Source organism: Lagopus leucura, unplaced genomic scaffold (genome assembly GCF_019238085.1).
Source record: "Lagopus leucura isolate 7727_CA_CO unplaced genomic scaffold, USGS_WTPT01 Super-Scaffold_100002, whole genome shotgun sequence".
Classification (NCBI taxonomy): Eukaryota; Metazoa; Chordata; class Aves; order Galliformes; family Phasianidae; genus Lagopus; species Lagopus leucura.
This window is the reverse complement of record NW_024962263.1, coordinates 73,231,859-73,243,931: the sequence shown is the minus strand read 5'-3', so window position 1 is coordinate 73,243,931 and position 12,073 is coordinate 73,231,859. Positions and strand designations below refer to the sequence as shown.

The following is a 12,073-nucleotide window of genomic DNA, read 5'->3' as shown; positions in this document are numbered from 1 at the left end:
AATTGCTGCCAGTTTCTCTTCAATCACAGAAATTCATAAGAATTTCACTGCCCAGACCAAGAGCGAAACCCATTAATTGTTACTTAATGACAAAGATCTAATGATTTCAAAATAGCACATAATATAAAAAAAGTCAGTATGGCATGTATTTGTTAGTTGATTAAGAGACAACATTTCTAATATCAACAACTCTACACCTTCCAGACTTCCTGCTTTCTGCTGATCTGCATTATCTCCTCTGACATACATCTTAAAATGTGGTGTGGTCATTGTGCTGTAAGACATGGCAAGCGGGTGCTTTATTTAGAAAATAGAGAACAGAGAACGGAAATAAATTCATAAAAAACATACTATTAAGTATAAGTAAGCCCTAAGTTTTTGTAAGGAGAGACAGCAATGTTCACTGATAGGCCCATTTTACTACAGTAATGTCACAGGCTACCATCCAGATCAAGTAAAGAACTTCACATCTATATCCAATATCCTAATCCTGAAAATCCTTCTGCTTTTTCTTCACTTGGAGACTTTATTCTGTGACATTCATTTTTCCTTAAAAACAAACTGAATTTCTGAAAACTCTTTTGTTAATGATTCAGGAAACTGGGAAAATTGGCTGCAAACATCTATCAGCTTTGCTTCACTTGGGAAGCAGACTTCAAGTCAGCTTCAAAACAATCTGGCTTTCTGTGTTACCAAACAACAGATACACTAATGGATACCATTGTAACAGTTCAGCTTCCAACTACTTTAAGACTAGCTTGCAGGTCCTAAGACAATGAGCTTCCTGTTCTCAGCATTCTTATGGATCATTATTTAAGATTCATGCAGATCTGAAGTATGACTCAATCATGGAAAACTGCAATAAGATTAGATGACAAGGGGAAGTGCAAAGGGAAAGGAGGAATCAGTACTTCATACAATTAACTGTTTCAAGACAGAATAATTCTTCTGTTTACTTCTATTAAAATACTTAATAAAAAACATATTTCTTTAACTGATGTCATCAAAACTGCTCAGAACCTCTTGGATGTCTCAGAAATTAGCTCTGTCTCAGAATTTAGCTCTGTCCATACTGAATAATTCCATTTTTCCTGTCAGCATCCTAATTGATGACCAGATATAGGATTTATGCTGAAAAATCGTATTTCCAACATTGCATGACACTTAATTTAGTGTTACCTCACCTAATAAAGGCACTTAATTGTGGAATCTCACCTCAGTAGAGTTTTGATTTATTCTACAATCAAATCTAAAATTCTCTGAAGAGATCAATTAGTACTTCAATAAGACAAACAGGACATACAAAAATTGATATTAAAAAAACATAGGAAAGCACAAATTACATCATTTCTCCATTATGCATTCTTACACAGTAATTTTCATTGTCTCCTCTCCAACACCTTTCCCTTGCTTTAAGTTCTTGGAAGACAGCAACTTCCTCTGAGTACAGATCTAGATACACTACTCTGAATATTCTTTGCAGTTGACCATTCTCCCCAGAAAGGACCCACTGACTCTCAAAAGGTTTGAACAGGGCCCTATTTATGCTCAACTTCTGAAGAAAAATATTCATTAGCAGGTTTTGCAAGATGCATCTTTATGAGTGCACAGGTTCAGTAGAACATAAACAACTCTGTACTACACTCTTAACGTGTTAAAAAAAACCTCTATGTACACACTTGTTTTCCATTTTTTCCTTCGTCTAGTTAATCTCAAAATACTGCCATTTCATGTAGGAATGTCTTACAACCCCAACCAACTCAGTACAGACTGCAGCAAGACTCGCCAGAACAACCAAACATTCTCTTCCCTGATGAATGCTACAAATTCACTTGAATGCAAAAGAAGATGAGGATAATACCCCAAAGAACCAAAGACTTAAGAGCACAGGCTTTTTTTCTGAAATACTTTTAACTTCTCAATATTTCATATTTGATGAAAGTAGTGTTTATCTGATGGCAGGAGTCTTGATCCTCTTGCCAGTACATCAGCAGAAGTTGTACCTGCTAACTTACTCCATGGCAACCAAACCATACAGACTGCAGAAGAAAGCACACATTTCCACACGCTGTTTATGTTAAGGTCTTTGCTTTCCTTTTTCCATTAATTCTTTTTCTACTGAACAAACAAAAATCACAGTAATTCCTTAAAGTCTCTCACTAAAAAAGCTGCACCTGGATGTGTCAATACAAGACTATCAGACAATCACGACTCTCTCAAAGCACAGCTGCAAACATCTAGGTTAACCATTAATCCTCTTCACTGTCTCTACTTTTGGAGTACCACAAGACAACAGCGGAGATATTACCTTCAGAAAACTACTCCACTAGCTTCCTCTTTCAGAAAAAAGATCAATAGTGCTTTGTCATATATTTGTACATAAAGCTTTTATTTTCCATTTTCTTTCTACTCCAAGCTTTCCTACCACGTATTCTGAAGAAGGCAATTATTCTTCAAGTCTATGTCCATAAAAAAAGAACAACCCAGCTCTACTGAAGTGTCAATGATATTGTTCTCCTGTTACCTTGGATGAAATCAGGATCAAGAGCTGGGAGAAAAAGTTTGGTAGGTTATAGAAAGGAAATGCATTAAAAAAAGAAAAAAAAAAAACGAAACAGAACAAACCAGTAGTGGGAAATAATGGGCATAACAGCAGCCACAATTTTGTCTGCTGACTATTATTCTGTCTGCTTGTACTTTGTAGCACACACATTTTAAAAGCACTGCAATTCATTTGTAAATAACAGGTTGAATCACCCGGTAGTGTCAAACATTTCAATATTGTTTTTCCCAATTGTTTCCTGGATTAGATTATGTGAACCACATTTCAGATAATCTCCACACGCCACAAATAGGAATAATAGCATTTTTAAGTACAGTCTACAATTGTTTCCAGAGGAGATCTAAATAAAAGCTGAAGGGATGACTTCATTTTATGGTGACTAACACTTCAGGAGAAGACTGCCTCTAGCAGCTTCACAGATAAATCCTAGCACATTGTAAGCTTAATCCTGAAGAAAAACTTGCCCTACTTTCTCTGGAAATGGTTCTGTACTTCTATTAACATCCTGTTATCAAAAAGTTCATTGAGAGATTGTGCCTTAATAAAATTGGTCAGTTGCCAGTCCAATCCCTGTGTCCCAAAAAGCAAAGCTTTAAAGCATCAAAAGGGCTTTGAGCTAGAGTTAATATCAAAACATGTATTAGTAGTAACAGTACTTGAGCAAGACAAAACCTGAAAGTCTCAAGATTCATCAGCAATGTATTTATATCAGTATCTCAGCAAAATCCTCCACATAGTCCATCAGCTGTAACACCAGCCTAATACTTCAGCTAAGTGACACATTTGAATTAAGAATTCTACTAATGTTCTAACTTCTGAGGCTAAGAAAACTATTACCTATAAAGAGGCCGTGGCCATTTTTAAAGCTTCTTCACATTACATAAAACACAAGAATGGAGATGTTCAGTTTCAGTAGTCTCCAACAGGAAAATTAAAAAAAAAAAAATCCAGCTTACAGTCAGATACTGCAATTGCTGTCCTGAGACTCAAAGCAATCACTGCTGATTGGATACTTAAACAATTTGATAAGAACCACAATTTCTGACCGACACTTGAATGCACAAGACTACAAATGTTTTTACTGTATGTACATTAAGAAACAACTACAGACATGTAAAGATATGTCCATAGAAACACAGTGGACACAGATTCGCACAAGATGCGTTCATTGAAAATAGCTTCATTTATAGTATATTACTAAAATCCATGCATCTTATTTATGTATTGAAAGGTTACAATAGTTGAGAAGTTCTTTACTGGGTTATTGGAAAAGCATTTCATTAATAGATTAATTTTCCTCACTAAGTTTTGAGGCTTACCAATGTTTTTAGACAAATGCATAATAAAGAAATACGTATCATCAGAACGTCAGTTAGACTGAAAATTAAGTCTGCTTCAATGTTAAACCTTCTCTGCTGTAATCACATTGTAGTGTGAGGTTTTTATTTTTATTCACTTAATTTGCCTCAGACAAAATGGACTTCAACCGTGAAATGTTGCCTGACCTCATGTTAGAGCAAAGCATCAGGATGGTATAAATTAAGCAATAATGATTACAGTAAGCAGACAGAAGTACATCACTTTGTACTTCTTATTACGAAAATGTTTATTTTCATAAGAATATTATTAAAATACTAGTTTTGTGTTTTTGACACTGTTCTTTCTTACCTCCCACTCTTTAGCAGCATCTTCAGTAGTAGATTCTTCAGTAGTTTCAGGTTCTTCCTTCTTTTTTACAACTATAAATCCAGGCTCTTGAAGAGATTCCCCAGTATCTTCTGCATATAGCTCTGGACTCCACTGGATAAAGAAGACATACAGGTGATCTGTCCTAGAGAAATCAAGTAACAACACAAAAGAAAAAAAACACGGTAAACTTCAGGGCTACGCAATTATAAAACCCTATTTTTATTTTAACATGAGGTACTTTGTTTTACTAAATTTTACTAGATTACACTTGTAAAAAAACTAACCATTATACTATTGTAGGTTATTGTTATTTGCTTGCTTTTAATTGTATGAAAATGGAGGAAAAAAGAAGCAAGTTGGCAATGACTAGCTGTGTTCTCATACACAAGCACAGTCCTTCAACCATTGGAATGTTCTGTTTCCAACTGAAACAACTTTCAAAACCAAAATGGAGCATTACATTTTAAATTTTAATTTAGAAGTACATGGACAGTTAAGTACATAGGACTGCAAAAAATTTTACAACATGCCTGTTTTCCCTGCCCCTGAGAAATAGCTCAGCACTCCCAAGTCAGGTATCAAAGTATACAGACCATGAAAATCACTACATATGTGAGGCAATAAGCCTAAAAAATGTGCAAGCACATAACTAGACAATAGGCTGGTTTTTAGTTTATCTGTAGTACTGCAGTAAGTACTCAACACTTAAATTACCATCTTTTAAGTTATCTGCCACAAATGGTACCATTTTCCAGTTTGGAAAAAAAAAAACCAAAATGCCCAAATTTTCATAAGTAGTTTACAACCCCTAACAGGGGTCAGTCTATGCTGTTTAATTACTTCCTGTATGTGAACAGAAAAGGATGCACAATGAACCCAGTAGTATCTCTTCATCATGGAATGACAGCTTCGAAAGGTAAAATTGTATAGCATAAGTTACTTATAGAATTTGCATGTTCCTACATCTCTCACTAAACAGTCAATCTGCACATTAGCATGAAGAACAACACTTGCATTTCCCCCCCTTACTTAATCTTTGTAAAACAGAATACTCAAAAAACAGCCAAAGATACAGTGCAGCAAAGTTTTACACAACTGCAACAATTGTTTGCCTGTGCATTTGTTTAGAAGGTTTAGGATGAGGATCAGTTATTCAAAGTCAGCACTCTTTAAAACTAAGGTCTCTAGGTAACAATGATAAAGGAAAATAATGAAAAAGTAAACTAACAGAACAAATAATTTCAGATGCATAAGGCTTGGTAACTTCTAAGACAGAAAAAGCAGCTTCAAGTACCTCACACACAGAGCTATTAATTTAATTTTCCAGGTTCTTGTAGGTTTTTAGAAGATCAAAAGTCAGATTTATTTCAAAAGAGCTTTAAAACCAACTGTTACAGCAGCTAAAAAAGCAAATAAAAATTATATTTATGAATTTTATGATATTTCTTTCCTGATAAGCTTATTTTCTTTCTTATCACTAGGTGAAAGAAAATTGAATTGATGCTAATTATTTTGATCCATCCAGTGCAGTGCTCAGCAAGTTGGTTTAACATTATATTATGAAAAAAAACCCACTACAACGAGACCTGTAAAGCCAGAGGACATTTAAGGTAAATAACCAGACTAGTAATGTGCCAAGAAGTTAGAGAGAGATCATTTATCTGATCTCCCTGGTAATGACTATAAACTGTAAGCTAAGAACTACTACTTTTGAAATATGCTGTAAGTTCTGCTTTATGCTGAAGGTAAGTATTTGCACTGCTATACTAAAAAAATGAACTTGAGAGAATAATTGTCTTCATCAGTTGATCATTGTTATAAATAAAAAGACTGCCTTTAAATGAAGTGTAATATGAATAGAACAAGAAAAATAAAGTTGGATGTAACTGTAAGAGGCCATGTGTCCCAGACAAGAATAGCTATACCAGAACTGTTAGGACAGACATTTGTGCGAAGAAATTGTACTTTCTCTGTTGAAGGGTTGCAAGATGAACCCTTAAAACCAGGATTTGCATAGACTCAGTTCTTACTGGTGGAAAATGCAATTTTTTTTTTTTTTTAAATGGCATTTTAGTCTGTTATATTCCTCCATTCACAGAGGACTATTGCCTTTCCTGTTGCAGCCAACTTATGTATGAAATGAGTTTCATGTTTGTAATCAAATCTTTTCTCCTTTAGATTAAAGAACCCCACTTACTTCTAATTTTCCTTATATGTTACACTTTCTAATTAGTCTTGCTGCTTTCCTCTGGACTCTCTCCAATTGCTCCATATCTGTCCTCAACTGCAGTGCCCCAACTGGACATTCTATGCCATTCAGCTCAAAAGAAAAGATGGAAAAGTGACTTGATCATTCTGTGTAGGTATTTATACAAGGCTATATCTGACAGATTTTTTTTTGGTTTGGGTTGTATTTTAGTTTTTAAGCTCCTTGTTTAAAAGTAATTACAATATCATAGGGGGGGGAAGAAAAAAACACACGTTTTCATGTTAAAAATAAGTTAGTTTACTACCAAAAGATCATTCAAAAAAATTCAACACTACCAGCGAGGGAACATGGACATTTCATTTAAACATATTTCTAGTGGATGTGTTTAAGCTGCTTCTTGAGGAGGCAGGGAGGAAGGGAACAAAACAAAAACACCCTGTGCTGCACTTTGTACAGAAGAACTAGATGGAATACTTGTTTTTTAATTCAGAGCTCAAGACAACTATTTTTTCCAAGCAGTATGAAGCACAGACAATGACGAAGCATTCCCTGCAAAACTCGCTTCTTACACAAGATCTCACTTAATTTAATCTTTCTTTCATTATTTACTTGTTACAGGGAGTACTGACCCAACCTGCAAGTAACTACGCAAAGCTCTGATATGGTAACGAGGTATTCAGTACAAACCAATAATCAGTATTACAGAATCACAGAACATCCTGGACTGTTGGGACTTTTCTGTTTCTTTATGCACAGTCAGTAAAGACTTTAGAACAGAGCAGGGGGAGGAATGATGTGGAAGACCTACAAGTCCACCTCCTTCTTACCTTTCTTGAGGAACAGCAAACCAATATTCATGTTTTTTATCCCTCTGAGCATATTGTTGCATTGATGCACTTGCTTGTGAGACGAATGTTTTTCTCATAGGTTTTCCAACCTTGAGACACAAAAACTTGTGAGATCGATGTCTTCGTTTTTCTTTCGTAAGGGAAGAACCTATTAGTAAAGAAAAATTAAGCTACCTACAACATACAATATTGCTTAACAGAATGACTAGCTAATTTCCTATACATAGTAAGTAGAATGAGTAAGCACAGGTAATAAGAGATGAGGTAATATAAGGGCAGGTAAATACTGCAATCTTTTTTGTTGTTAAGATGTATCATTAGCAGAACTAACTTCACAGCACAGCATATCTGGACATTAGAAATAATTCTGCTTCTGACCTCAGTTCACATTAAGTTGATCATTCAACCATGCTTAAAAGTATTTCAGAAGATACTCTCAATGCATATTCCCTCAGCACTGATTCAGGAGTAGCTCACACTTGAAGACATACCATACTCATGCCAAAGATGACAATGTTAAATAAGTACATATGCCAGACATATCTGCTATTTGCTTCTCCTACAAGGAAGATAAATTCTAGCAATGCTGTTGAACAACAAAGATGAATTTATTTTGTTAGCCATTTCAAATGTTTCAGATGTATGACCATCCCTTCACGATAAAGCATACCAGAATTTGCAGCATGGGATTCTTTCTGCTATTGCTATGAGTTTTGTTCAAGAACTGTTCTCAAGGTTGGGACTGTCAAGTCAGCATAGGGTTAAGGAAGAAACCTTCTCAAAATTGTTTCTTTGAGAGATCAGTCACCCAAATCCTATGACATATGTGCCATCCATAAGAAAAAGCTTTTTGAAGGAGGGAAGAAAAAAATGGAAGTTTTCAGAGTTCTGATAATCAGCTATAAGCACAAAGTGATGTAGCATAACGTTGGTGTTACATGTGCATATGTGTTTCAGTTCTCTAAAAGACTCACCTGCTATTTACAGTTGCAGTCTACCTTCAATGACCATGCAGAATACTCATACAGCAAACATCACCTTTTGATCTACAAACATCTCAACAGTATGCTTTCTCAGTCTGATTTTCACCATAAAGTTTATAAAACTGCACCGTTACTTAACATGTACTTAATTTTCAGTAATATTTTAGAATTATTTTTGCACAAAAACCAAAAGATAATTGTATGATTTAAATACACACAAGACCCAGCTGTTCCACTGAATTTGAGTGTGAACTCTGTCACTGTGTAAGGAACTCTGATCATTATAATTTTTTAAGGCACCACCTACAACTAGTTTCTAGTTGTTAATTTTAGAGCATCACAAAGAAACAAGGAAGAATACATGAGTTACAAAAATTCGGAGGCCTTTTTAGCTACTACAAAGTGTTGGTTATTATGTATCACTTGTTCAACATTCAGAACAACTAACACATCATTAATTTCTAACTGAAAAACATTTAATTTTAGCAAACAACAAATGACAGTTTGCAAATCCTAGATGCTCAAAAATCCCACAGAAGAGCAGAAATTTAAGTCCTTGCTACGTTCAGTAAACAAGGCAGCTACTTAGGTGACAATGATAAAAAAAACTCCTATAGGACTAATTCAGAATTTGAGATCAATAGATTGGACATATTTATGGTGTCAATCTTTTAATGAGATAATCTACTGCTAACAGGTGTCTGAAATTTAGTGTTTGCTGACTTACAAGTTAAGGAACAGATCCATCCTCTTACTCTGATTTTTATCTAAAATTGCTTATAGATGAAACTAGTACAAATTGCATGAAATTTCTATCTAGACTATGAAATAGAAATTAATGAATGCAAATAAAACAGTAAATTTGGTAAGGCAATATATGCAGCCAACAGGAAATGCACAATGGCCTCCATAAGGCCAACTTCTATACTTATGTTTCTGAGACATTTTTCCCCCGCAAGCACTGTGACTGCACAGTTCATTCTGTATGAAAAGCTTACAGTATCACCAAATGAGAATCTTCAGGAGAAAAAAAACCACGACAAAAGTATTCAATATTGCTGAACCACAGGTAATACTTAGTTGTAAGAAAAGCAGCTACAGTGGCAGAGTATATTTGTGTTCTTTTTTTTTTTTTTTTTTTTTTTTTAGTCATAACCAGCAACTAGTTACCTAACATTTTGGCTAGACAGCTTCCTTAATTATTTAAGATACAAAACCAAACCTATTACATAATGATGCTACTGTAAAACTGCTCCAAATTCAACATACAGTTACTTTCTTAACTGGGGGAGAAAAAGAAAGAAGTCTGAATCACTCAATACAATCTCCGATTTCAGTTATGAAAGAAAACAAGTTGACCTCCATAATCTCTTCAACCATACTCTCTTAGCATGTGACATATTAAAATTATGTTTTCTTTAGAGGTCTGAAAATACTACACAATTCAAATGATTAGTTTTGTTAGTAAGATGATAGAGCATCAGAAAGTAACAAAGAATTTTGTAAAAAGAGATAATACATGAAGAATCACCTCTGAACTATTACTTTAAAATAAATAGAAATTAAATCTCTTAAGCTTTAAGCTAACTTTTGATTAACAATCCTAGGGATTCATCTTCACAGAAGAGTAAGGCCACTCCTGTAAACCGAATGATCCTAGTTTCACACATTATTTTTACCACCTTGCTCCTATTTGCTTTGAGAAATGTTTTTCCTGTGTTCAGCCTTGATCTTGTCAGCATGAATGTAATACAGAATATTAGTGAATCTTCTAAGACCAATTTAAGCCTCTGTGCTGCGTTAAACCTCCAGTGTTTGCTGCTCAAAACATAAAACTTAACAAGGTATACAAGACACAAGTGAGTTTAACGGCACTCCTTGAAATTCACTCATACACAAATACACCAAGTCTAAAACTAAAATCTAAGCAACAGTTAGGTGACTACTAATGAACATTTTTGATTCTGAGCTCTATAGTGACCTAATCATCATGGATCTAATCGCATGTTTGTTGAAATTTCCCCTACAAAATGATACCAATTTAAATAAAAATAACCATGGTAAGGAAAAGGGTTGGTAAAGGTACCCACATTATCAGTTTCCTAAGCAATATCTTTCCACTGGTTTATGTAAGAATGGGTAGATAAATTTGCACACTGGTGAAAAATAAGCTATATATGGGGATGTGTTCCATGGAGTGGAAAGTAAAGCCAATTCTCAAGAGCACATATGAAGGCTAACACCATATCCATAAATACTGGCTCACCTTCTGATTGCCCATCTCCTGAAGTCACAGTTTTCTGACTAATATCTTTTTGTGAATCCTGCTGCATATTTTCTCTTTGCTGTTTGGTTTGTTGCATAGTATGGGACTTCCAGAGTTTGCGAAGTTCCTCAACTTCTGCCTCAGAGTCTTGAGCTTGCTCTTTCTCTGTGTTTCCCTTCCTAGTTGGCTCTAACTTTTTAGAGTCTGTGGTACCTTCACAATGTGGACATTCCTCTCTCATCTTACTCTCTGACTCTTTTCCTAGCGTGGAGTCTTGATCTTTGCTCACTGGTGTCTCTTTGTCACATTCTTCACTAACATGCGATCCTTGCAAAGACTGCTGAAAGCTGTTCTCCATGCTTTCACTAGATTCTTGTCCACTCTTTACAGACATCTCTGCACCTTCTGAACCCACGCTGTGGGTATCTAACTGTTTAACATTCACAAGCATTTCAACACTAGATTTTAAGTCACTGCCAGCTTCTTTCAAGTCCAAAATGGTTGTTAAACATTCTGCACTAGTTTGGTTTACTGTTTGGACAGATTCTGATGATGCCCCCGAAGATTTGTCTTGTCGAAGCTCATCTGAAGAAACAAGTTCCTCACGTATTGGAGAGAGTTCTGATTCTGTGAACACATCTTCTGAAAGAGACTCCTCTGTACTCCTCGGAGCAGTGCTAGCGCTGTCATTGCCTGTATCCCCAATCCTGGAATTCATTTCTTCTGTATTGCTCTTTGCAGCTTTCTTGGAGTGGCAAAGTTCCCTCACAGACAGCTGTTCTACATCTCTGTTGAGCAAGCAAGGACATTACGATAGCAGGTGACTTTTATGTCAAGCTTTTTTTCTTTAGTTTTACTAAATATTAAAAAAATACATATTTTAGTATAAAAAAAATTTTCCAGCAAACATCAGCAGTAAGAAATATGTGTAAGTATGCTTGCATAATATTTAATAGCAATCTTATGGCAGACCTTTTGACAGTACAACATAGATGCAACTCCCAAATTTCACATTACTTCAGCAAAGAAAAGATCTTCTGAAACCAGAGAATTCATGTGAGATTCTTAAAGTGTAAAACAAAAGAAATGGAGGGTGGCAGAAGGGGTTGACAAACCCCACACAACCCTCATCTCTAGAAGCAGATATCTTCCACAATCTTCAAAGGTTTAACTATCAAAAAATGTATCTCTGAACATCTGTTCCACTTAGCATCAACTTTACACCCAGCTCCCTGGTAAGACAATGCAGAAGTCATTTAGTCTAACCTTACCTCAACTAGTCAACATAAAACAACAGGAACCATCATGGTGTGTTTTATCAAGATCTTACCATTCTGCCTCTAGAAAATAAACAGTGATTAATATGCTCATAGAATTGCTTGGGTTGAAAAGGACCACAATGATCACAGAGTTTCAACTCTTCTGCTGTGCGCAGGGACACCAATCACCACATCAGGCTGCCCAGAGCCACATCCAGCCTAGCCTTAATGCCTCCAGGGATGGGACATCCACAAC

General features: G+C 35.4%; 1 protein-coding gene across 10 annotated transcripts in view; it reads right to left on the bottom strand.

The window, feature by feature from the left end:
• Positions 1 to 12,073, bottom strand: part of OXR1 (oxidation resistance 1) — a 241,077-nt gene that overhangs the window by 24,458 nt on the left and 204,546 nt on the right. For all 10 annotated transcript variants that reach the window (XM_042869630.1, XM_042869625.1, XM_042869624.1 and 7 more), the window contains 3 exons: positions 10,559 to 11,346; positions 7,289 to 7,457; positions 4,232 to 4,394 (listed from right to left, as the gene is read on the bottom strand). In XM_042869630.1, coding sequence (XP_042725564.1) covers positions 4,232 to 4,394; positions 7,289 to 7,457; positions 10,559 to 11,346 — 1,120 coding nt within the window. The remainder of the gene's footprint in view (positions 1 to 4,231; positions 4,395 to 7,288; positions 7,458 to 10,558; positions 11,347 to 12,073) is intronic.